This window comes from Giraffa tippelskirchi, chromosome 1 (genome assembly GCF_054371585.1).
Source record: "Giraffa tippelskirchi isolate mGirTip1 chromosome 1, T2T-mGirTip1v1.2.pri, whole genome shotgun sequence".
NCBI classification, from domain to species: Eukaryota; Metazoa; Chordata; class Mammalia; order Artiodactyla; family Giraffidae; genus Giraffa; species Giraffa tippelskirchi.
Genome location: NC_137275.1, coordinates 18,548,610 through 18,575,191, shown reverse-complemented (window position 1 = coordinate 18,575,191; position 26,582 = coordinate 18,548,610). Strand labels below are relative to the sequence as shown.

Genomic DNA, 26,582 nt, shown 5'->3' with positions numbered 1-26,582 from the left:
TGATCACACCATTGTGGTTATCTGGATCATGAAGATCTTTTTTGTATAGTTCTTCTGTGTATTCTTGCCACCTCTTCTTAATATCCTCTGCTTCTGTTAGGTCCATACCGTTTTTGTCCTTGGCACTATTATAAATAAAGCAGCTATAACATTTTTATACAATATCCTCATGAAAATCATGATTTTTAAAATATAACATTGGAGATATATTGAAGGAAAACGGAATCTTGCTAAGTGGCCTAAAAAGTGGAAGAGAAATCTCAAAACAAAGCAAAAATATAAAAAGAGAAATTATGATGGAAAAGGCAAATCACTTTGAAGAGATACCCAAGAGATCAGTTAAATGACTAGCTGCAGTTTCAGAAGGAAAGAAAGGAAATGATGAAAGAAAAAAAGAGAGGTAATATTAAACAGATGATACTAGAAAATTTCCCTCACCTAAAGACAGATTTGCATCTACAGATAAAAGGGGTCACTGAATTTCAACTAAGATCAGTGGGAAAAGACACACCCAAGCACATTCGAGGGAAATTCCTGTTAAGAAAATATTTTAAAAGGTTCCAAGTGGAATGAACAAGTTTCCTAAAAAAAGATGAAAAAAGAAAGAAGAGCAATGAGGAGGATAAGGGCTGGGGGAGCCAGAGACAAGGGTCTGGGAAGAAAACAGAGGAAGAAAGTATGAAAACAGACAGGAAGCAACCAAATGACAATAAGCAAAAGCTGTTTATTCAGAGCTTTCTCTAGCAAGGCAGGTGGTCACCATCACTTGTGTCTGAGTCAAAGGCAGGCAGCTTTACAGTGGAAAAAGGGGGATTCAGTTGTGCCTTGACAAGAGGCTGTGGAGATGAGGAGGCTGCCAGCAGCCTAACTTGAAGGTAGATATCATGTGAATCGTTAGGGGGGGCATATTTAGCATGCCTTGATTGGTCCTAAGTTATAGCTGAGGCTCCAACATTTTGGCCACCTTTTGCGAAGAACTGACTCATTGGAAAAGACTCTGATGCTGGGAAAAATTGAAGGCAGGAGGAGAAGGGGATGACAGAGGATGAGTTGGTTGGATGGCATCACCGACTCCATGGACATGAGCTTGAGCAAGCTCTGGGAGCTGGTGATGGACAGGGAAGCGTGGTGTGCTGCAGTCCATGGGGTCGCAAAGAGTCAGACATGACTGAGTGACTGAACTGAACTGAAGTTACAACTGGGAGCAAAAATTTGGGAATATGGTAGTTATTGATCAACTGGTGACTATTTGAGACTGAAGGCTACCGGAGCTGCTGTTTGGATCCTGTAATGGTTGATGCAGATGGTGAACTGATTTCGTGGTCCAGATGCTGTAGACTGTGGGTCAAGAGTTTTATTTTAATATATGGTCTTGCCACTGCCTGTTTGCCTATTTAGTCTCTCAAAGAGAATATAGAAAGAGAGAAAAAGGGGAGATAGAGAATGGAGAAGGGAGGGGGGAAAGGAGGAAGAAAGAAAAAGAGAAGGAGCAGGAGAGAGAGAGAGTGAAATAATTGCATTGGTGCATGCATGCTCAGTCATGTCTGACTCTTTGCAACCCTATGGACTGTAGCCCACCAGGCCTCTCTGTCCATGAGATTCTCCAGGCAAGGATACTGGAGTGCATTGCTGTGCCCTCCTTCAGGGGATCTTCCCGACCCAGGGATTGAATCCACATCTCTTACATCTCCTGCGTTGGCAGGCAGGTTCTCTACCACTAGCGCCACTGCACTGATCTTACTTGAAATCCTGGAAGCTAGAAGACGGTGTGGAATACCATTTACAGATCACTGAGGGAAAAGGACAGCAACTCAGCCCAAATTCCATTTAAATGTCAGGATGATAGATACTTATGAATATGCACAGATTCACAAGTTTGTTACCCAGGCACAGTATCTGAGGGACCACTTCAGAGTAAACACTACCAAACAACAAAACAATCAGAACAGAGACCTCATAACAAGACAAGGAAGATGAAGAGAAGGAAATGTGGTGAGTAACTCACTTCTAATTTATATAGTAGTACAAGTGAATAATGACAATGTAACTGGGAATTGTCACACAAGTGGTGAATTAAGGTTTCCTTGAACAGAAGAGACAGTGCAAAGGAAAACAAAATATTTGGTAGAATAGAACAAAAGTACCAACTTTTCTCAGTGAAACCTAGGAATTCAATGGAAGTGGAAGGGGCAGAAATAAATACTGTATGTTCTGAATATTTCCACTAGGACTGAAGAGGGTAGAAATAAAAATATTTTGAGTCCCATTTATTGAGGTGTAATAAAGAGGCAATGAGGGCTTCCCTGATGGCTCAGCCAGTTAAGAATCTGCCTGTAATGCAGGAGACTTGAGTTCGATCTCTGGGTCAGGAAGATCAGCTGGAGGAAGCCATGGCAACCCACTTCAGTATTCTTGCCTGGAGAAAAACCCATGGACAGAGGAGCCTGGTGAGCTACAGTCCATGGGGTCGTAAGAGTTGGATATGACTGAGTAACTAAACCACTACCACCACAAAGAGGCAATGGGGTACTAAAGGGTCTAATAGGAAGGAAATGGCTGAAAACATATTCTCATATATTACTGAAGAAAAAGTGTCTGATGGTGAATGTCACAAGAGGGAAGGTAGTCTAGTTCATTCAGTCGCTCAGTCGTGTCCAGCTCTCAGCGACCCCATGGGCTGCAGCACACCAGGCTTCCCTGTCCTTTGCCAACTCCCAGAGCTTGCTCAAACTCATGCTGGGGAAGGTAATCAGCAGTCAAACTGAAAAGAAGATGATACTTTTTTTTAAGCCTTCATACACTTTTTTCATGAGTGAAATTGAAAAGAAAACAACAGAGGACACATGATGGGATAACACCACAAAATTAGAAACACCCAGAATGAGTGGTGGAACTCGGGAAAGAATTAGAAATAAAAATATAATCTTTGAAATGAAGACTAGACTAGAAGGAAAGTGAAAGTGAAGTCGTGTCTGACTCTTAGTGACCCTGTGGACTGCAGCCTACCAGGCTCCTCCATCCATGGGATTTTCCAGGCAAGAATACTGGAGTGGGGTGCTATTGCCTTCTCCTAGAAGGAAACCAGGAGTAAATTAAAATAACAAATAATGCCTTAAGAGACAGAGAGAGTGAAAAGGAGGAAATTTTTAAAAATAAGAATAAAAAGATTTTGAGGAAAGGAGACTAATATTAAAGATAGGCAGACCTCCAGATTTAACATATAGATAGAGTAGTTTCTGAAGAAAGAAACCAAAGGAATATAGCAAGTACAAGAAATTATAATGAAAGACAAAGACGTTGAAAAAAAATTGAAACTATGTGTTAAAAGAGAACACTGTGTACCTGAGAATGACCCAGAACAACCAACAACAACACATTGTCTAGTAAAATTACTTAACATGAGAGGAAAATAAATTCGGAGGACATCTAGGTTTAAAAAAAGTAGGTCATTTATAAGAAAAGAAAATTAGACTCTCACGAGGTATTTTTCAGCAATGCTTTATTCCCCAGGAAAATAGAGTATCACACTTAACAGTCCAAAGAAAAGTGAGCCAAGGTTGATTATATCTAAGAAAATTGACTTTCAAACATAAAAGTCTTGTTCACCTGAAACTATCACAACATTGTTAATTGGCCATACCCCAGTACAAAATGTTTTTGGTGTTAAAAAAAAATAATAAAATTTTTAAAAGATTAAGGAACAAGGCCTTCTTGGAGCAATGGCTGATTCAGGGACTAGTCTGGGAAACACAAGATGACTTTAGAACAAGGTTGATAACAGCACCAAGAACATATGGAACAGATTCAGAGTAGGGACTAGTGCTCAGAAAACAGTGGAACATATACACTCACCTAGTCTTTTTTTTTTTTTTTTTTTTAATTTCTACAGCAAGGCATACTTGAGCTGGGCACACAGAATGCAGAGTGGAAGATGTGCCAGGAAAAGGACCCTAGGATAGCTTTCTTTGCATATCTGTAGGGGAATTGTAAGGAGGAAGAGACCATCTATTAAGAGCTGATTATGTGAAAACAGGAGATGTCTGGCCAGGGAAATGGCTTTATTAAATAAGGGTTTAATGAGAACAGCTCATATACTAGTGGTGACATCTGCTAAAGCAGTGCTACTCAAATTTAATATGTGATAATTACTAGAGGAATTTTGTCAACATGACAATTTTGACTCAGTTAAGTCAGGACTGGGACCCAAGGTTTGACCTAGTAAAAAGAGCTAGGATTTGTGCACTTCCCATAACTCAGAGGTGCACAGCTAGTTACTTGTTAAGCAACTGAAACGAGGGAGGGAAAACGTTCTCAGTGCCATCCAGGTTTGTTTTTCTCATTGCTATGACCAAACCTAAAACTATGTAGTATTCTCTTAGAAGTTGAGCATGAGTAATAGTCTGGAAAAGGGAGTCTTTGTCATGTCAAAAAGTTTTAGTGAAACTGCTGCCTACAATAACTAGAAAGGCAGAGAACCTCCCTTCCTAGCTTGTAAGTCTAGTGGAGATATCTTGAAAAGAGCCACTTTATGTATGTGGCTGCTGCTTTTATTTTTCAGCAAGGTATTACAAGAGTTTCCCAGCTGGCGCTAGTGGGAAAGAATCTGCCTGCCAGTGCAAGAGACTTAAGAGATTCAAGTTCAATCACTGGGTTAGGAAGATCCCTTGGAGTAGTAAATGGCACACCACTCCAGTATTTCTTGCCTGGAAAATTCCATGGGCAGAGGAGCCTGGAGAGCTACAGCCCATGGGGTCGCAAAGAATCAGGCATGACTGAGCACGCATACATAAGGTATTATAAGTAAAGTTTGAGGCCAGGGTAGACAGAACAGAATATCCAGAAATTCTGGAGCTTCACTAAGTTGAAAAAGTTGATGGCTTGTATAACCCTAAATTACAGCAGAGAAGACTTTGCTTAGAGATTTCTCAGAGCCCATTATGATTTTTTGGGCAAACACACAAAAATAAAAAAACAACAGAAAAGAAAGATACACTGAAGCAAAAATCAAACTAATAGAGTTCTCTTCTCACAAGTTTATTCTTTCAAATGATTTCTAGGATGCCGTCATTAAGATGTTAAGAATGGGTTGCATATGGAAGTCAGGATATAGGGCAGATTTAATGACTACTTCTAAAAAAAACTTTAGGAGCGTCCCTAGTGGCTCAGACAGTAAAGAATTTACCTACAATGCAAGAGACCTGGGTTCAATTCCTGAGTCGGGAAGATCCCCTGGAGAAGGAAATGGCAACCCAGTCCAGTATTCTTGCTTAGAGAATCCCATGGACAGAGGAGCCTGGTGGTCTTCAGTCCATGGGATCGCAAAGTGTTGGACACGACTGAACAATTAACACTTCACTTTACTTCAAAAACAACTTTGGATATGTTTATTGGCACCTGAAACTGTCTGTAAAGGGAGGAGAGTTTACTGAATAGTCAATGAAATTATGTTTAAAAAAAAATCCTACTGAAAAACCTGGTCTACAAACGCCCTCAACTGTTCAAGTCCTAAAGCATTCCCTTAAAGAGGGAATACCCTCTAACACCCAGTTAACTTGTATTTAGAGGACAAAGCTGGGGTCCACCAAATACAGTGAACAATGCAATTATCCTCTCAAAATGCAGGGATAACCATGGTGGTGTCTAACCACCATGCAGGTATAACAACGGTAGTGGGTGTTCATAATTTCTGGGCAGGATTCTACCATTGCCATGGGCAAGTAACTGCTGTGTTTCCCATTCTTACTTTTTTGGAACTGCAGTTATCCTATTCCTTCTGTCGTTGCTCCTCTTTTGTTTTGTATTACATGTTTGGGCCTGAGGCAGATAATTTGTTCTATAGTGTGTACATCTGGACCATGAACAATTACATCTGAACTTTTGGAGAGGGTTGTACATTATCAGACATCCTGGATTTTAAGCTGATACAGAAACTGAACGGGAACTTGAACTCTCTTCTTTAGGGCTGAGTGTTCTACTGTAAGAAGGATACACACAGATACTGTATTATGATCAGAGGGACAGGTAGTGGAGACTGCTGGTTGACTCTCCAAAACCATCCTTTCCTCTGTCCCAGGCAAAAGGAAACTAAATCCAGACTAAACTAAATCCAAACTTACAGTTGCCAGGTATGGAGATCTCACTAAGTTTTTAACTATGGAGGGACATCTGAACTGATAGTGAAGGACAGGAAAGCCTGGCTTGCTGCAGTCCATGGGGTCACAAAGATTTGAATACGACTGAGCGACAGAACAACAATAATGACAACAAATCTCCACATTACTTTCTCAAAGGATTTCCTTGTTCTGGACTTCTTTTCTTTCCCCTTCCTCAAAGAGGGAACATGCTCTTTTTCACATATAAAGTGGCAAAAATTCAAAAGTTTAACATCCTTTGTAGGCAAGGCTGTAGAAATTTGCACTTCTATATAAATATATAAATACAATTACGTATCAAGGTAGTTCAGTTCAGTTCAGTTGCTCAGTTGTGTCTGACTCTTTGCGACCCCATGAACCACAGCACACCAGGCCTCCCTGTCCATCATCAACTCCCGGGGTTCACCCAAACCCATGTCCATTGAGTTGGTGATGCCATCCAACCATCTCATCTTATGTCGTCCCCTTTTCCTCCTGCCCTCAATCTTTCCCAGTATCAGGGTCTTTTCAAATGAGTCAGCTCTTCGCATCAAGTGGCCAAAGTATTGGAGTTTCAGCTTCAACATCAGTCCTTCCAATGAACACCCAGGATTGATCTCCTTTAGTATGGACTGGTTGGATCTCCTTGCAGGCCAAGGGACTCTCAAAAGTCTTCTCCAACACCACAGTTCAAAAGCATTAATTCTTTGGTGCTAAGCTTTCTTTATAGTCCAACTCTCATATCCATACATGACCATTGGAAAAACCATAGCCTTGACTAGACAGACCTTTGTTGACAAAGTGATGTCTCTGCTTTTTAATATGCTGTCTAGGTTGGTCATAACTTTCCTTCCAAGGAGTAAGCATCTTTTAATTTCATGGCTACAATCACTATCTGCAGTGATTTTGGAACCCAAAAATATAAAGTCTAACACTGTTTCCACTGTTTCCCCATCTATTTCCCATGAAGTGATGGGACCAGATGCCATGATCTTAGTTTTCTGAATGTTGAGCTTTAAGCCAACTTTTTCACTCTCCTCTCTCACTTTCATCAAGAGGCTTTTTAGTTCTTCTTCACTTTCTGCCATAAGGGTGGTGTCATCTGCATATCTGAGGTTATTGATATTTCTCCCAGCAATCTTGATTCCAGCTTGTGCTTCCTCCAGCTCAGCGTTTGTCATGATGTACTCTGCATATAAGTTAAATAAGCAGGGTGACAATATACAGCCTTGACGTACTCCTTTTCCTATTTGGAACCAGTCTGTTGTTCCATGTCCAGTTCTAACTGTTGCTTCCTGACCTGCAACAGGTTTCTCAAGAGGCAGGTCAGGTGGTCTGGTATTCCCATCTCTTAAAAAGCAAGAGAGTTCCAGAAAAACATCTATTTTTGCTTTATTGACTATGCCAAAGCCTTTGACTGTGTGGATCACAATAAACTGTATCAAGGTAAGGCGATGATATAATTTGTCATCCCAGTGGAACAGTTTCCAGAGTGAAAGGGTATGTTATCAACAATTACTCCAGGATGACAGATGGAAAATGGCACTGTCCAGGACAAGCTGAGATGTACGATCAATCTATATACAGGCGCAGAGTGGGAAGGGAATGGGGACATTTTTTATTGTACGCTACAAAAGCACCGGTCTGTGGTGAATTGTAAACAAAAATAACTCTTTCTTTACCATAGGTTGTTTTAAGTGCTGCCTTAAAGAACAAGGGATGGTAAACTACAGACACGAGACACGAAACTTGACGAAAACCCCGAAGTTTTGCAACTGGGGTTGCACAAGCGACACACTCCCTTGGAGTTCATCCGCCAATCCGAAGTGGGAGCGCGTGAGCCGCAGCCTGTAAGAGACGCCCGGGCGGGCCTAGGATTTGAGGAGTGGAGCTTCGCGTCAATCAACCCTGGGGGCGGGCCTAACCTAGGCGCCCACACTCGGCGGTCTGGCCTACACAGGCGCTACTCTGTGGCATCTCGGGTTCCCTCTAGCCGCTCTCTGGAGGACTACACTCGGTTTCTTTCGGCCGCGAGAGGCCCCTCAGCCTCCGCCGAGCTGGGAGAAAGATGGCGGCAGCCGTGCGACAGGATTTGGCCCAGCTCATGAATTCGAGCGGCTCTCATAAAGATCTGGCGGGCAAGTGAGTACTTTCCGGGGGCCTGGGAGAGGCAAGCCAGAGACTTGTTCTCCTTGGATTGACGGCGGCTTTCCGATGTGAAGCTAGGAGCGGGCCTGAAGACCAAGGGGGCGGGCCTGAGGTCGGTCGTGGAGGCAGATGTTGGGAGCAGCAGAAAGCTGGAGGGGACCTTGTGCAGAGAGCGCTCAGAACCATAGATCTGGAGTGGCTGTCAACTTTTTCAGCCCTTGATGGCATCCTTTCCGGTCTCTTAAGATTCTAGAAGCGCGGTCTGTGGGACGACTGCTCCCATGGCCTTCTAAACCTTCTCTGGTGCCCCTTCCCATCGCTGGCCAGCCTCTCACACCGAATTCTGGCCTCTGTTTGCCTCTGCTCCGCCCGTTTATTCTCTTTGATTGAGGGCCATTTATATTCTGGAACTTGGTGCAGAGTTTTCCGGGGAGATGGCTTCTTGAGGCTGACGGAGGCTGAGAAGGTATGGCCGCTATCATGTCGTCCAGAACTACTTGAACCATCTTCTGGGGGTTGTGTTTTGGGTACTCTCTCTCCTCGCCACCAACTCTGAAGAAGGGCATGGAGGAATGTCACCACAGCGTGGGTCAGGATGTCTAGAGTAGTGATGTTTGCAGAATTTTAAACAGATGATTAGAAATTTTGTCGAAATTTATGTAGAAGGGTTAGGTCCACTCCAACTTAAATTTGTGATTTGTGCCTGCCCTGCAGCCAGTTATTCACCAGTGTTAATTACATCTAGACAGACAGATAGATAGGGAGATAGATAGTCTGCTTCCTCTTTGTAGATTTCACAGCACTATTTTTTTTTTTGTAATGAACATGCATTCTGTTTCAAGTGTGTTTCTCAAGTTGATCCTATTTACATTTGACAGCTAAGATCTGTTGATTCATTTTGATAGGCTACACCTGTTTTAACCTGGCCATTGAAACATTGACTTTGTTTTATGTAGGCTGTAATGCATTTTGTCTGCTAGTAAATGTAATCCAGTATATCAGTGGGAAATTTAGCAGTGCTCTTGGGCTTAACTACTTTGTGGGGCAATTTCCTTCTCAGGAAGATGGGATAATTATAAGATAATTATTCTGTCTGAGGACAAAATAAATAGAGTGTATATATGCACTTCTATCACCCAGAACAGTACCTGACACTTAGAAAGAGCCACAGGATTGTCCTCATTACTATTATTATTAAGAAGCTGGTAAGTACATATTGACTTAATCCCTGGGTTGGAAATAAATTGAATATGTCTCACTGCTCAATTCTTTTTGCATATAATTTTGATAGATTTGGATGAAGGTAAGACTCACATATTTTTTTCCATGTTTGCTTTCCTTTTTGTTTTGTTAAAAAGAGATAAGTGTGTTAGTTATCAGAAGAGATATAGTTTTCACATATTTGCAGAATTCTGAAACTTAAGTTAAGCATTTATTTCCTCAGCTCTGAATTGCAGATAAACAATAGTATCTACCTTATTGGGTGCCGTCAGTTATTTACTGCTCTGTAACAAATCAAAAACTTAGTGGTGTAAAAGAAGTATAATTTCTCAATATGCTTTGGGTCAACTAGGTCATTTTGCTGGTCTTGTCTGGGCCCACTCATGCAAGTGCAGTCAGCTGGCAGCTCAGCTGGGGTTGGTAGGGCTAAAATGGACTTGCATACACATGTAGCTGTTGGCTGGGTCTCTCTGCACACTGTCTCTCTTTCAGGGCCTTAGTAAGGTTCCAAGGGGGTGAAAGGAGAAGCTGGCAAGGCCTCTTAAGGCTACCCTTGGAAGTCTCACAACATCAGGTCTCAAGCACTGTTCAGAGTAAGTCCCAAGACCAGGCTGGATTCAAGGCTAGAGGAAACGCAATCTACCTCTATGGGAAGAGTGGCCAGGTTACACTGCAGAGGGGCATGGTTAGGGGGAGGCAGTAATTGGATGCCATTATTGTAAGAGTCTAGTACACAGATTATTGTGAAGATTAAATGGAATAAAGTACTTGATAACTGATAGCCAGTGCTTCTTAAGGAAAGTCTTGGCCTTGCCTGTAGTTACGTATCTGGTCCTGTCTGGGCAAGGATGTGTCATATTTATTTTCATAAGAAAACAGTTCTGCCAGCTACATGCTCTATGAGAGAAATACTCTTATACCAGTGGTTTTAGGGTTTGTATTAGAAGCTGAGTAACAAAGGTGGAGAAGGAAATGGCAACCCACTCCGGTATTCTTGCCTGGAAAGTCCCGTGGACAGAGGGGTCTGGTGGGCTATGGTCCATGGGATTCCAAAGAGTTAGACGTGACGTGACTTAGTGATTAAGTCGGAGAAGGAAATGGCAACCCACTCCAGTATTCTTGCCTGGAGAATTCCATGGGCAGAGGAGCCTGGTGGGCTGCTGTCCATGGAGTCGCACAGTCGGTGACGACTGAAGCAACTTAGCATGCATCCAACAAAGGAGTCCATATTAAGAAATAATGGAATAAATTCCTTTTTGAAATATTGCTGTGTTACCAGCAATTTACAGAATATCTATGAGTAGTTATTCAATAAATATTGCTTGACTCAGTGAATAGCTGGAAAGGTGTAGAGTTTATATTTGAAACTAGGTTTCTCTACTCTAAAAAGCTAATTTTTAGCCCACCAGGCTACACTGCTTTTCTTGTCAAGACTTCAATTAGAAATACTTTCCCATAACTATGAAATAATATGGCAGTTTAAAATTGACATAAAAAATCGGCCATATGAGAAGCAATTTTGCAAATTATATATACTGCTTTTGTACATATGCATTGTGTTGATTATCTCATATAAGTTTCAGAAGAAGAGAAAACCCTTGAGAGAGGGCATTTGTTGTGCTAGCTTATTCACTTGGCTAAAACCTATGTGGTTCTTCAGAATTCAGTTCAAATGTTATTTCTTCCATAAAGCCTTCTCAGAACAACCATCATCATGTCGAGGACTCGCTTATTTGCTTTTCCTCTGCCCAGTGTCATCCTGTGTTTACCTCTAGGATAGCACTTTGTTGTTTTGCCGTTTTACTTCTCTGCTTTTCCAACTAGAATGTTAATTCTTTGAGGGCAGGTTTGAGGTCATGGATTAAAGGTCTTTGCTGAGTCAATGCTATACAGATATGACCCTGCCCACCCCACCCCCAGTTCTGTGGTATGGAGGGTACCCAGAGGAAGATATCAGGCCTTTGAAATCTAAACATTTCATTTTACAAAAAAACTGTTAAGCTGGAGAAAGAAGAGAATGGGGGATCTTTTAGTTGCCCATGATTATAAAAAAGATTGTTTTGCAGAAAAGAAAATAGACTTTTCTACCTCACAGAGGGGAGATTTTGGATTAGAGCTTTCTGATAATACAGTAGAATAGATTGTCAAAATACGCTCAGTCATGTCCAACTCTCTGTGACCCTCTGCACTGTAGCCCGCCAGAGTCCTCTGTCCATGACAGAGGACTTGCCTGTCCATTTTCCAGGCAAGAATACTGGAGTGGGTTGCCATTTCCTTCTCGAGGGGATTTTCCCAGCCCAGGGGTCAAACCTGGGTTTCCTGCCTTGCAGGCAGATTCTGTACCATCTGAGCGATCAGGGAAGCCCAGCGGACAACCCCCACACACACACCCCCGAGGTCAGATTACACACACACACACACACACGCACAGCTCAGATTACACACACACACATTACATACACTATACACACACATGCCCCAGAGGCAGGTTGCGTAGCCTCAAAGACCCCTTCTAATGCAGATTCTCTGATTCTCTGTTATTCCCGCGTACAGGTTTCAGTGGTTCACATCTGAAGAGAGGCGTTCTGTAAAATCTAGTGTTTACCAAATGCCAACCACAACTTTAATTACATTTTAATCTTAAACAGTAAATGATACTGTTTACATTGGTGATGGTGGTGGTAGTTGCTCAGTCGTGTCTGACTCTTTGTGGCCCATGGAATGTAGCCCGCCAGGCTCCTCTGTCCTTGAAATTCTCCAGGCAAGAATACTAGGGTGGGTAACCATTCCCTTTTCTGGAGGGTCTTCCCGACCAAGGAATTGAACCCAGGTCACCTGCATTGCAGGCAGATTCTGTACCATCTGAGTCACCAGGGAAGCCCCAGATATTATTTACATTACATATGAGAAAACAGGTGAAATCCTTTGCTTCGAGGTCACATAGCTAGTGACAAAGCCAGAATACAGTCTGTCTGCTTGGCTCATAGCCCTTAACTTGAAACACATCTACCTTTTGGTTTTATATTTTCAGCAAACTGGACGGCATTTCAGATATTGATTTTTTTTTTTTTGCCTGAGATATCTTCTTCTCCCACGCTTTCCCACTTAACACTAAGTTCAGATATTTAAAATGCTTACAGATCAACCTCATTAGAAAATTATTTCTCTTCTAAATTATATTAGCACTTAGCTGTAAGATTTTGTCTTTAATTTTCTGCAACTTCATTATGGTGAGTGTGTGGATTTGATTTTGCTCATCTGTGTCAATTAAGTTTTGCTGTGAAATAAACCACCCCAGAACTTTGTGGCTTAAAATAAGAGTCATTTATTTAGCTCACAGTTGTGTTGACTGGCAGTTTGAGCTGGGCCCAGGTGGTTGATTCTTCCCTACTCCACATGGTCTTGCTTCCACAGGGGCTCCACATGCATCAGATCAGGTAGGCAGCTCTGCTTCTCTGTGTTGGCTGGGGCAGTGGTGCTGGCTAGGCTACTTACCTTATTATCCAAAAGGTTGTGCAAGTGAAAGTTGCTCAGTTGGGTCCAACTCTATATAACCCCATGGGCTGCAGCCCGCCAGGCTCCTCTGTCCATGGAATTCTCCAGACAAGAATACTACAGTGGGTAGCCATTCTCTTCTCCAGGGGATCTTCCCAACCCAAGGATCAAAGCCAGGTCTCTTGCATTGCAGGCAGATTCTTTACCACCTGAGCCACCAGGGAAGCCCCATCCAGTAAGTTGGCCTGAACTAATTTGTGTGGCAAAGTCAGGTTCCAGGAGATAAAGATAAACACAAATTTTCTTGAAGTCTGTGCTTGGAACAGCCATGTTACTTCTGCTGCCTTCTATTGGTCAAAAGAAGCCCAGATCAGAGGGTGAGGAGATAAACTCTACCTCTTGATGCAATGACCTACAAAGTCACATTGCAAAGGCCTAACTCAGCAGTGGCCACAGGACTGGAAAAGGTCAGTTTTCATCCCAATCCCAAAGAAAGGCAGTACCAAAGAATGCTCAAACTACCGCACAATTGCACTCATCTCGCACGCTAGTAAAGTAATGCTCAAAATTCTCCAAGCCAGGCTTCAGCAGTACGTGAACGGTGAACTTCCAGATGTTCAAGCTGGTTTTAGAAAAGGCAGAGGAACCAGAGATCAAATTGCCAACATCACTGGATCATCAAAAAAGCAAGAGAGTTCCAGAAAAACATCTATTTCTGCTTTATTGACTATGCCAAAGCCTTTGACTGCGTGGATCACAATAAACTATGGAAAATTCTGAGAGATGGGCATACCAGACCACCTGACCTGTCTCTTGAGAAACCTGTATGCAGGTCAGGAAGCAACAGTTAGAACCGGACATGGAACAACAGACTGGTTCCAAATAGGAAAAGGAGTACGTCAAGGCTATATATTGTCACCGTGCTTATTTAACTTATATGCAGAGTACATCATGAGAAATGCTGGGCTGGAAGAAGCACAAGCTGGAATCAAGATTGCCAGGGGAAATATCACTAACCTCAGATATGCAGATGACACCACCCTTATGGCAGAAAGTGAAGAAGATCTAAAAAGCCTCTTAGTGAAAGTGAGAGAGGAGAGCGAAAAAGTTGGCTTAAAGCTCAGCATTCAGAAAACTAAGATCATGGCATCTGGTCCCATCACTTCATGGGAAATAGATGGGGTAACAGTGGAAACAGTGTCAGACTTTATATTTTTGGGCTCCAAAACCATTGCAGATGGTGATTGCAGCCATGAAATTAAAAGATGCTTACTCCTTGGAAGGAAAGTTATAACCAACCTAGACAGCATATTAAAAAGCAGAGACACCACTTTGCCAACAAAGGTCTGTCTAGTCAAGGCTATGGTTTTTCCAGTGGTCATGTATGGATGTGAGAGTTGGACAGTGAAGAAAGCTGAGCGCCGAAGAATTGATGCTTTTGAACTGTGGTGTTGGAGAAGACTCTTGAGAGTCCCTTGGACTGCAAGGAGATCCAACCAGTCCATCCTAAAGGAGATCAATCCTGGATGTTCATTGGAAGGACTGATGTTGAAGCTGAAACTCCAATACTTTGGCCACCTTATGCGAAGAGTTGACTCGTTGGAAAAGACCCTGATGTTGGGAAAGATTGGGGGCAGGAGGAGAAGGCGACGACAGAGGATGAGATGGCTGGATGGCATCACTGACTCGATGGACATGAGTTTGGGTAAACTCCGGGAGTTGATGATGGACAGGGAGGCCTGGTGTGCTGCGATTCATGGGGTCGCAAAGAGTCAGACACGACTAAGCAACTGAACTGAACTGAATAGATACAGAGAGTAAAAGAATTGGGGCCAATTTTTGTAAATGCTGTATGGCATTATCCTGGTTAAGCTTCTTTGTGTTTCTTGAATTAATGCGTTGGATTATTTCATTGTCTTAGAGGTTTTTCAACTCTCTGTAAATGTTGCCTCTATCCCGTTGTGTTTTCTCCTCTAGGACCCCAGGGAAACCCAAGTCAGGCCTTCTTACTGTGACCCCTCTGCCCTTTATTCTGTCTTCTGTACTTTCGATTTCAGTGCTTTATTCTGGAGAAGTTCTTCTGACCTGCTTTCTAGTTTACCAGTTCTTCAAGAGTGTCTAGTCCACTGGGAAGAACTCAACTGAATTTTAAGTTTTGGTGACATTACTTCTTAGTTATGTAGTTTTGATGATTCTTTTTTTCAAATGAACTTCTTATAATTCCTAGTTACTTGCTGAAGCTTTTTAAAAGCTTGTCTTTTTCTCTATAAACTTGATAAGCATAAGTGTATTTCAGTCTTTCTGATAATACCAGTATCTGGAGTCCCTGTTTCTTGCTGTTGCCTGTTTTTGTTGAGTCCAAGTAATATTGTCATAGTGGTTTCCCTGATGGCTTAGTTGGTGAAGAATCCACCTGCAGTACAGAAGACCCAGGTTCTATCCCTGGGTTGGGAAGATCTGCTGGAGAAGGAAATGGCAGCCCACTCCACTATCTTTGCCTGGAAAATCCCATGGACTGGGGAGTCTGGTGGGCCACATGCAGTCTGTGGGGTCACAAAGAGTCGGACGTGCCTGAACATCTGAGCTTGTTATTAATATTATCATGTGCCTTGTAATGTTTGTTGTTGGGCAAATTCTTTTTAAATGTATTTTTAGAAACAAGTGGAGGCCTATGATATTACCTTTCAGGGAGGAATTTCATTTCCTTCTGCCAGATACTTGACAGTGCTAGGAGTCTAGGACCAAGGCTTCCAGATTTACTAGTCTTCCTACTAGATGATCCTTGTAGTAAAATTTGTAACTTTACTTCCAAAGTGCTAGTGTTTCCTCCTCTGACAGGTAAAAGCCCTCAGATCCCTGTTCTAGTTTCATTAGTTGGCCAGAAACTGCAGCTTGACATGTTTCCAGCAGATGGCAGAACACTCCAGAGCCAGCCCACTTCCTTCTCCCCCAAGATGCTCCTCTCTGCCTCTCAGACATCCTTCCACAATCAGCAAATGCTTTCAGGCAGAAGCTGTGAACCTCTTTGTGCTCTTAGTCTCTTCTGTTTACCCTTCCTTGTTAGGATTTTATGCTGTTAAAATTTTTTTTTTTCATTTCTTTCAACTTTCTATGTTCTTTTGGAGGTAAGTTTGGTCCAATCTCTAGTTCACCAATATTATAAACAAAAAGATCTGTGAATACATACCTGTTACACTCGTTTTGAGCATATATAGTGAGTGTGGTACATTTTCATGTGTATGTGTTTTATTGACCTCCAAATCCCTTCACGTGCCTAGAAATCAGAAATTGACATACTGAACTTTAATTCACATATATAATAGATGCTTGATAAACATTTGTTGATGATAAATGAATGGGACAGACACAAGGTTGCCTTAATTAACTAAATTTCTTTTCCTCCATAGTATTTTTTAATGAAAAAATATCTGGTACTTGTCATGTACCACTCCACATCTGTCATTTTTCCATCTTTTCCATTGTTCTAGATTTTTAAAAAATTTTTTGATGTTCCCAATATAGATTGGTTGATTGATAAGTTGTGAAACTGTATATTAAAACTTAAGTTATTAGCAAATTTTTATAAGTTAGACATTGTCATCTTTGAATTGAATATAATATTATTAGTATAAGATAACTGGGATTTAAGAATAAGAGGGTTTAGCCATAGTCTTGATTTAATTTATGTGAAAAATAAGCTAATCTAAAAAAGAAATCATGAACGAGTGAATGCATTAACTAAAATCATGCCCAGGGCAATAAAGTGTATGTATAAATGTAGATAGGGAAAAAAAATCTATGTGCATATGAGTGTGTGTATATGTATATATACAGAGAGAGAGAGAATGAGAATTTTTTTGTGTGTGGGCTCTTCTCAGTTCCTTGACCAGGGATTGAACCCGGACCATGGCAGTGAAAGCCTGAAATCCTAACTAGTAGGCCACCAGGGAACTCCTGAAAATAAGATTCCATCTAAATAAATTATTAGATGACTGTATTTTATCCCTCAAATGTAGCAATTTTTAAAATAGCAATTTTTATTTTAAAGCTTGGTAATACTTCCTTGCTTTCTTGGACTAGTTTGACTCTTCTTTTGGAGTTGGCTGTCTTTTCTGTCAGAATACCTACTTTCTTACAAAGCCAGTTTGATTCATTGCAGTTTTGAGAAATCATACAACCAACCTTGTGAGAATATCAGATGAGAATTAGTGGGTGCTGAACTGTAGCTTGAGGATGTGCTTTACAAATACAAGTCATAAATTTGAAAGAATTTGGGCCCTATTTGTATGTTTTTGTTTCTTGATTGTATTCTAGATAATGTTCTGAATAATTGCAATTAGGTTTTTAAAATGCATTAATGAATGCCTTTAATAAGTATTATGATTGAGACAAAGGGGATAAAGAACAGTATAATACCTATATATCAACCACTCAATTTAAGAAATAAAATGTTCCTAATACTGTTGTATCTTTGAGTGCTTATGATGTGCCAAGTACTGTTCTAGGCATTATATGTGCTATACTTAGTCGCTCAGTCATGTTTGACTCTCTGTGACCCCATGGACTATAGCCTGCCAGGCTCCTCTGTCCATGGGGATTCTCCAGGCAAGAATACTGGAGTGGGTTGCCATGCCCTCCTCCTCATAGCAGTAAGTGAAACAAAAAATCCTTGCCCTGATGGAGTTGACAGGTTAGGAAGCATTTTGCTATTGCTTAATAATTCTTATCATTCTTGTTTTTAGCGTTACCCCCTCCTTTTTAGAATGCTGCTTTGAATTTTTGTGATCATGAATATTAGTTGTTAGAAGTGAATGCAAGTAAAGAACTAACGGGCACTGACTGACAGCATGAAGGATGTTCAGTCAGTACAGTTGGCTTGGTGGGGTGTGTTTTGTACCCTCTAAGACACTTGATCTCTAGTATTTGGCTTCATTGCCTAGTCAACATTACCCTGTTGTTGGTAATCCTATATTCATTAGGGCCATAAGGAAAAGGTTCTAGGTCACCTCAAATAATGTCCTTGTGCGTACATTAGTGAAGGAAATATAGCTTACCTTTTGAGGCACTTGAAAGAAAATTGGTGTTTTAAATTCAGAACTGAAACTTGAAAGAAAAAGTGGTATCTTAGATCCGGTAACTTAGATTTAGTCTTTTTGTGATGGACATGAAAACTAAAAATTGTGGTATACTGTAAAGAAAACTAGAAGAGGCAGTTTGAATTATAGATTTAATGTTTCTTATGATGTCCTGAAAACTTAAAAAAAATCTGTAGTGTACTACTATAAAGCAAGCCACAAACTAGAGCACAATGAAAGAAACCAGAGTAAATAGAAATAGACGTCAAAGTTAGTGTTAGATTATATGCTCATGCTCAGTTACTTGGTTTGCGACCCCATGGACTGCAGCCCTCCAGGCTCCTCTATCCATGGAATTATTTAGGCAAAAATGTTGGAGTGGATTGCCATTTCCTCCTCCAGGGGATCTTCCTGAGCCAGGAATCAAACTTGTGTGTTCTGCATCTCTTGCATTGGCAGGCACATTCTTTACTAGTGAGCCACCTGGGAAGCCCATAGTCTATATAGGTGACTTCTAAACACACTTTTTTTTTCTGTATTATTTTAGGTATCGTCAGATCCTGGAAAAAGCCATTCAGTTATCTGGGGCAGAACAACTAGAAGCTTTGAAAGCTTTTGTGGAATCAAGTAAGTGGAATAAAAGTTCCATGTTTGCCTTGTATTACCAAGTTAAGACTTAAAAGCTTGCTCAAGCCTTGTTTTATATTAAATTGTCAATATAATTTACATTGCGAGTAAATTAAATATGCATTGAGCTTGATTGATTTTAGAATTTAAACTACATGCCACTTGATATTTGTTTTTCAATGAACTGTGAAGACGTTGTTACGTTTACATTTATGGTTTTACATAGTTATTAATATAATAACTGATGAGAGGCAGTATAGCAAATGACAGAGAATAGTCTGGATTCAAATCCTGGTCTGCTGTTTTATTAGCTGTGTGATCTTGAGTAGATTATATAACCTCTCTATGCCTCCTTTTCCTTATCTATAAAATGGTGATATGATAACTACCCTGTAGAATTGTTGGGAAATTAAATGAGTTAATATCCATAATAAAGTGCTTACAATAGTACCTGGCATATGATAAGTGCTAGATAAGTATTAGCTGTTGTTAAGAACATTTCTTTTGAATGGGAACTAGAAATTTCCATTCTTTTAAGATATTCTTCTCTATTCCCTCACTTCAAACATACCCAGTTATTTTGAAAATTATTCAGAATTCAGGCTGGAATTTATTCTGAGTTCACAATATTAATGATACTTGATAGTGCTTTACAGTGTACAGTGTGCTTTCACACACATGCGTCACACAGGCTCTATTTTGTAACCCTGTGATTAACAATATAGGTGTAGGTAGCCCTATATATTATAAAATGAGTCTCAGGATTAAGTGATTTTTTACCCCAAGGACATTTCGTTAGTCGGTGGCAGAGCCTAGACTTCTAACAGTTATAGATGCCTAATGGCATTTGTAATGAAATTGTTCTCCATCACATCCGGTATCATCCAATTCCAGTTAATTCCAATTCCAGTTAATACACTGTAAACTGATTAGTTACACAGCCTGTCAGTTACTGCCTCAAATAACTAAGGTCTGCAATGTGAAACAAACTGGCAGTGGTTTCAGAAAAATTCATAGCTTTTTAAAGACCATTGCACTTAGGAATAAAAGAGCAGTGCTTTTTATAAACTTGAATCCAGTGAACCACCAAAAAAAAAAAGCAGTCTACTGTTACAATCATTTGCATCAGCTGAATAGTTTTTGAACCATCATTTATTTCCCCAGTAACTACTGATTTAAACTTTAATTTATCTAAGGAGTGGTTCGCAAACATGATGCATCTTTTTAAAATGTAATAAAACTGATAATAATAACTGGCATTTGTTGAGTGGTACGTGCCAGGTATTGCTTAAAGCACTTTAGTTCAGTTCAGTTCAGTCGCTCAGTCGTGTCCGACTCTTTGCAACCCCATGAATTGCAGCACGCCAGGCCTCCCTGTCCATCACCAACTCCCGGAGTTTACCCAAACCCATGTCCATCGAGTCAGTGATGCCATCCAACCATCTCATCCTCTGTCGTCCCCTTCTCCTCCTGCCCCCAATCCTTCCCAGCATTAGGGTCTTTTCCAATGAGTCAACTCTTCGCATGAGGTGGCCAAATACCGGAGTTTCAGCTTCAACATCAGTCCTTCCAATGAACACCCAGGACTGATCTCCTTTAGGATGGATTGATTGGATCTCATTGCAGTCCAAGGGACTCTCAAGAGTCTTCTCCAACACCATAATTCAAAAGCATCAATGCTGCGGCGCTCAGCTTTCTTCACCGTCCAACTCTCACATCCATACATGACCACTGGAAAAACCATAGCCTTGACTAGACGGACTTTTGTTGGCAAAGTAATGTCTCTGCTTTTCAATATGCTATCTAGGTTGGCCATAACCTTCCTTCCAAGGAGTAAGCATCTTTTAATTTCATGGCTGCAGTCACCATCTGCAGTGATTTTGGAGCCCAAAAAAATAAAGTCTAACACTGTTTCCACTGTTTCCTCATCTACTTCCCATGAAGTGATGGGACCGGATGCCATGATCTTAGTTTTCTGAACATTAAGCTTTAAGCCAACTTTTTCACTCTCCTCTTTCACTTTCATCAAGAGGCTCTTTAGTTCTTCTTCACTCTCTGCCATAAGGGTGGTGTCATCCGCATATCTGAGGTTATTGATATTTCTCCCGGCAATCTTGATTCCAGCTTGTGTTTCTTCCAGCCCAGCATTTCTCATGATGTACTCTGCATATAAGTTAAATAAGCAGGGTGACAGTATACAGCCTTGACGTACTCCTTTTCCTATTTGGAACCAGTCTGTTCCATGTCCAGTTCTAACTGTTGCTTCCTGACCTGCGTACAGGTTTCTCAAGAGACAGGTCAGATGGTCTGGTATTCCCATCTCTTTCAGAATTCTCCACAGGTTATTGTTATCCACACAGTCAAAGGCTTTGGCATAGTCAATAAAGCAGAAATAGATGTTTTTCTGGAACTCTCTTGCTTTTTTGATGATCCAGTGGATGTTGGCGATTTGATCTCTGGTTCCTCTGCCTTTTCTAAAACCAGTTTGAACAGCTGGAAGTTCATGGTTCACGTATTGCTGAAGCCTGGCTTGGGGAATTTTGAGCATTACTTTACTAGCGTGTGAGATGAGTGCAATTGTGCGGTAGTTTGAGCATTCTTTGGTACTGCCTTTCTTTGGGATTGGGATGAAAACTGACCTTTTCCAGTCCTGTGGCCACTGCTGAGTTCGCCAAATTTGCTGGCATATCGGGTGCAGCACTTTCACAGCATCATCTTTCAGGATTTGAAATAGCTCAACTGGAATTCCATCACCTCCACTAAATTGCATTTAAGTTTCACAGCAACCTTCTTCACAGGTTTCTTCTTCTGTGAACCTAACTTCACAAAAGAGGAGAGAGAAGCACAGGGAAATAAGTCTCTTGCCTGAGGGCATATAATCAGGAGGGTTTGTAAGCAGTGTGGCTCCAGAGTTTTCATCTTTAATCATATATAATAATACAGCATAAATGTTTACAAACAATGGCATAAAATATGTTTATATATCTATATCTTGTTGTTTTGTCACTAAGCCCTGTCCAACTCTTTGCAACCCCATGGACTGTAACCCTCCAGGCTCCTCTGTCCAGGGGATTCTCCAGGCAAGAATACAGGAGTGGGTTGCCATTTCCTTCTCCAGGGGATCTTCCCGACCCAGGGCTCGAACCTGCGTCTCCTGCATTGGCAGGCAGATTGTTCACCCCTGAGCCACCAGGGAAACCCATCCATACATCTGGTGCTGACATAAGTTCTTTTTTTTTTTTATAGTAGAAAATGACTTTATTTTTTATTTATATTTTTAAGCCTCTATTAAAATTCTTTTGTTCTTTTCTTTTTTGGCCTCACCATGCAACATACAGGGTCTTAGTTCAGCATATGGATCTTAGTTCACTGACAGGGGTCAAACCCATGCCCACTTCTGTGAAATCATGGTTTCCTGACCATTGGACCACCAGGAAATTTCCTAGTACTGACCTAAGTTCTTATTTGTTGTTTTTGTTGGTAAAGTACAAGTGGCAGTAACTATCTGTACTCACTTTATTTAAACTTAATGAAACTTGTTTCCTGTTTCTTCTGTAACTTTTTTTCCCTGTAGCTAGGTGGGATATAATATAAATAAAAATATAGGTATTTCTGTGCCTTCGTTTTGTAGAAAAATAAAGAAGAGAAAGGAATAACATAAAATTCTCAACTGTTAACTTTTTCTCAGCCATTTCTGATTCTTAGAAAAGTTGTGGTATTTAAGGTGCTTCCCAGGTGGCACTAGGTATTTTTAATGTTTTGGTGCAGTTGTTAAGTGATCAAATAATTCAGAATAAGAAAAACTGGTTCTGTAATATAAGGACATAGGAGTATGGAGATTGGTAAATAATGCTTTGAAAGGTACACTAATATATTTTAGTATTAATTTTAGGTGAAAATTGATTGCTTAATGAAAACATACAGATTACTCATGTTTTTCTTATCCTTTACTTTTTTTTTAACAAGTGGTAAATGAAAATGTCAGTCTCGTGATCTCTCGCCAGTTGCTGACTGATTTCTGCACCCATCTCCCTAACCTGCCTGATAGCACAGCCAAAGAAATCTATCATTTCACCTTGGAAAAGATCCAGCCTAGAGTCATTTCATTTGAGGAGCAGGTAAATACCTAGAGCAGTGATTTTTGTTTTGTTTTTAGGAATCTGTTTATTATGTTTTCTTTTTTTTAATGAAAGTATTGTTGATGTATACTATTATAAGTTTCAGGTGTATGGTATAGTGATTCACAAGTTTTACAGGTTATATTCCATTTATAGTTAATATAAAATACTGGCTATTAAAAGTGGTGATTTTTAAACCTGTGATAGCAGCAATTATTTTGAGAGATACCATTAAATTTTTAAAGGAGATAATCATTCAATTTTATTTCTACGAAACAGTGTGCCAAACAGCATTTTACAATATAAGATCAAATAAGTATTATGATATTTTAAGTCCAGCTGACATTTGCTCATATAGTATAATTTGCTTTTATGAACCAAATATTACTTTTTAGATTATTTTATTTTTGAAATTTATTTATTTATTTGTTTAGGACTCTGCTGGGTCTTCATTGCTGTGCAGGCTTTTCTGTAGTTGTGGCAACCAGGGGCCGCTCTATAGTTGCGGTACGAAGGCTTCTCATTGCAGTGGCTTCTCTTGTTGCAGAGTGCAGGCTCTAGGCACACAGGCTCAGTAGTTGTGGCTCATGGGCTTAGTTGCTCCTCAGGAAGTGGAATTCTTCCTGATCCAGGGATCAAACTTCTGTCCCCTGCATTAGCAGGTGGATTCTTTACCACCAGACTTTCAGGGAAGCCCTAGATTATTTTTAAAAATCAATAAATTGTTAATTAGGCTGAGAACATAGAAGAACTCCAGCATTATATGTGCAGTGACACAAAAGCAAAACTTAATATTTAAATTATTGCCATAATCCACATTACAGTAATGTGTTAGTTCACTGTTTTGATATTTTATGACTACAAAGTTCACAAAAGAAATTTAAGTAGTCTAGGTAAACTTTTACTATTTACTTGCCAGCATAATATGTTGAATAAGAGCATTGTCATGATAGATTATCATTCTGTTTATTTTAATTAGCTATGAATATCAGTGGAAATAATTAAACCCGTATACTTCCTATTTCAGGTTGCTTCCATAAGACAGCATCTTGCATCCATATATGAAAAAGAAGAAGATTGGAGAAATGCAGCCCAAGTGTTGGTGGGAATTCCTTTGGAAACAGGACAAAAGTATAGTAAATAGTGGATATTGGATGGATATGTATATCTGTTCACTTACTTTTTTCTTCCATTTTAGCACAGGAAACAGATAATGAACAATTTAATGAATAAATAGATAAATTTTGTACCATGTTAGGAGATGATAAGGGCTATGGAGAAAGGGGATAAAGTGGGGGTGGGGTGTGTTACTAAACAGGGTGATTAGAGTGGTAGGGTGGTCCTGATAGCACCTTTCTAAACACTTGAAGAGGGTAATGACGTGGCTGTGCGCTCCCTGAGAGAAGAGTGTCAGTAGATCCTCTTGGAGAGGATGGCTAGTGCAAAGGCCGTAAGATGGGAGCTTGCTCAGAGTGTTTGAAGAAGATCAAGGAGACCACTGTGGGTGGCGTGAGCAAAGGGGACAGTGACAGAGGGTGAGATCAGAGAGGACTGGGCACCAGAGTACGTGGGGTCTTGTCAGTCATTGTAAGGCCTTTGGCATTTTTCTAAGTGAAACGATGAAAAGCCTTTGAGGGATTTTGTACAGAGGACTGACATGATCTGAGTTGTATTTCATTTTTTAAAAAAACATTTATTTATGTGGCTGCATCAAGTCTTAGTTGTGGCACACTGGCTCTTTGTTGTGGCGTCTGGGCTTCTCTCGTTGTGATACGTGGGCTCAGTAGTTTGTTGCACGGGCTTCATTGCCCCACGGCATGTGGGATTCTTAGTTCCCTGACCAGGGATCAAACCCATGTCCCCTGCATTGGAGGATGGATTCTTAACCGCTGGACCATGAGGGAGGTCCCTGACATATTTTAAAGAGTCATTCTAACTACTGGGTTGAGAATAAACTGTAGGCATGCAGTGATAGAAGTAGAGACATTAGCTGAGAGGCTTATGCACTACTGCAGGTGAGATAGAGATTGTGAGAAATGTTGGACTTTGAATATGTTTTTAAGGTAAAGCTAAGGATTTCTTGACAGCTTGGATACAAGAAAAAGAGCCAAGAGAAGTCCTGAGTTTTGGTCTGAACCACTGGAAAAACAGAGTTGCCATCTACTGGATGGCAAAGAATAGGTTTTGAGGGAAGATCAAGAGTTCTGTTTTGGACATGTGATAACCAAGCAGAAATACCTAGTAGAGAGTTGAATTTGTTAGTCTGGAGTTTAGAAGAGAGGTCTGGACTAGAGATGTATTAACACCTGTGGGAACCATTGATATATAAATGGAATTTAAAGCCATTAGACTGGATGAGATCTCCGAGGCAGGGCGTATAGGTAGAGAAGGAGACTAAGTACTGGGCATTCTGACATTAAGAGATCAGGGCAGGAGGGAGATGAAGCGGGTGAGGATTGTCCATTGAGGTAGGAGGAAAACCAGGAGAATATGAAGTGTGATATCCCCGGAGCCAAATGAAGAAAATGTATCAGGAAGGAGCAAGTGATCAACATGGTGTTGATGGTAACGTAAAATGAGGAACTGAAGGTTAACCATGAGAGTGAGTAATGTGGAGCTCATTGGTGGCCTTGATGGAAGCTGTTCTAGTGAAATAGTGAAGCCTGACTGGAGTTGTTTACAAGAGAATGGGAAGAGAAGAATTGGAGATGGTGAGCATGGGCAAGTCCTTGGGGAAGTGTTCATAAAAGGGAGCAGAGAAGTAGGCTAGAAGATGACAGTAGAGGTTAGGTAGAGATTGTTTTTTTCTTTCATGATTCAGTGGAAAGCAAAACTCTGATCTTGGGCAGTAATGGAGGGGATTCTTGCAGGAGTAGACTAGAAGGGAAGGAATCCAGTGGAGGGATAGGCTTCAGATAGGCCAGCAGATAGTTCATACTTGGCAGAGTTTCTCAACCTTGGCACTGTTGGCACTTTAGATTGGATAGTTCCTTGTTGTGGAGGCTGTGCTAGGTATTGCAGATGTGTAGCAGCACCAGGGGCCTCTACTCACTGGATGCCAGTGGCACCACTACTCCTAGTTGTGGCATCAAAAATGTAGACATTGCTGAATAGTCCCTGGTGGGCAGACTAGTCCCCAGTGATCTACCCTAACAGCCAGGAACACAGAGTATATGGTGCAGATGTTAGTTAATATGGTGGTGGAGCTCTTTGATTATTTCAGTATTATTAGTGAAGTTAGAGTCATCAGCTGATAGGGGTGGGAGTAATGAGGTTGAAGAGATAAAGAATATTCAGAAAAATTCTCCAGGAGAGTGGGATAGTAAATAGACTAAAGATGTACAGTATATTTGGCAGCATTAAGGCTTGTTTAACAGTCGTAGTCTAAAATGAGATCAATCAGATTGGTCAGGTGTTTTTCTCCATCAGAGTTCAGCTGCATGGTTGGAAGAAAGGAGTGGATGAACTCTCCGATTTAACCAGCATTTTGATTTTGCCCAACAAGTACAGCAGCATGAGAGGAACAAGGCAGATGAGTGCATGTGCAATTCAGTGATTGTAATGACTGGCCATAGGGGTCAAGTGAGTTCGGGAGGAAAGTGAGGCTTTTAAGGAGAAAAATACAGTAACAATGTAACAGGATCAGTGGTGTGGGGTCACAGTGAGTTCAGTGGGTTTTTGGGTGTGAAATACTAGAGAAAATGAGATGGAAGAACAATTAGAAAAATTCAGATAATAGTTTGTAACTCTTATTCAGCCAATCTTGC

The 26,582-nt window shown here is 40.8% G+C and overlaps 1 protein-coding gene across 3 annotated transcripts in view; it reads left to right on the top strand.

The window, feature by feature from the left end:
• The first annotated feature begins 8,182 nt into the window (after positions 1 to 8,182).
• The window catches only part of COPS4 (COP9 signalosome subunit 4), a 42,261-nt gene continuing 23,861 nt past the window's right edge, over positions 8,183 to 26,582 (top strand). For all 3 annotated transcript variants that reach the window (XM_081583301.1, XM_081583291.1, XM_081583283.1), the window contains exons 1-4: positions 8,183 to 8,273; positions 18,618 to 18,697; positions 22,664 to 22,815; positions 23,843 to 23,946. In XM_081583301.1, the coding sequence (XP_081439427.1) occupies positions 8,200 to 8,273; positions 18,618 to 18,697; positions 22,664 to 22,815; positions 23,843 to 23,946 (410 nt within the window). In that variant the 5' untranslated portion in view covers positions 8,183 to 8,199. The remainder of the gene's footprint in view (positions 8,274 to 18,617; positions 18,698 to 22,663; positions 22,816 to 23,842; positions 23,947 to 26,582) is intronic.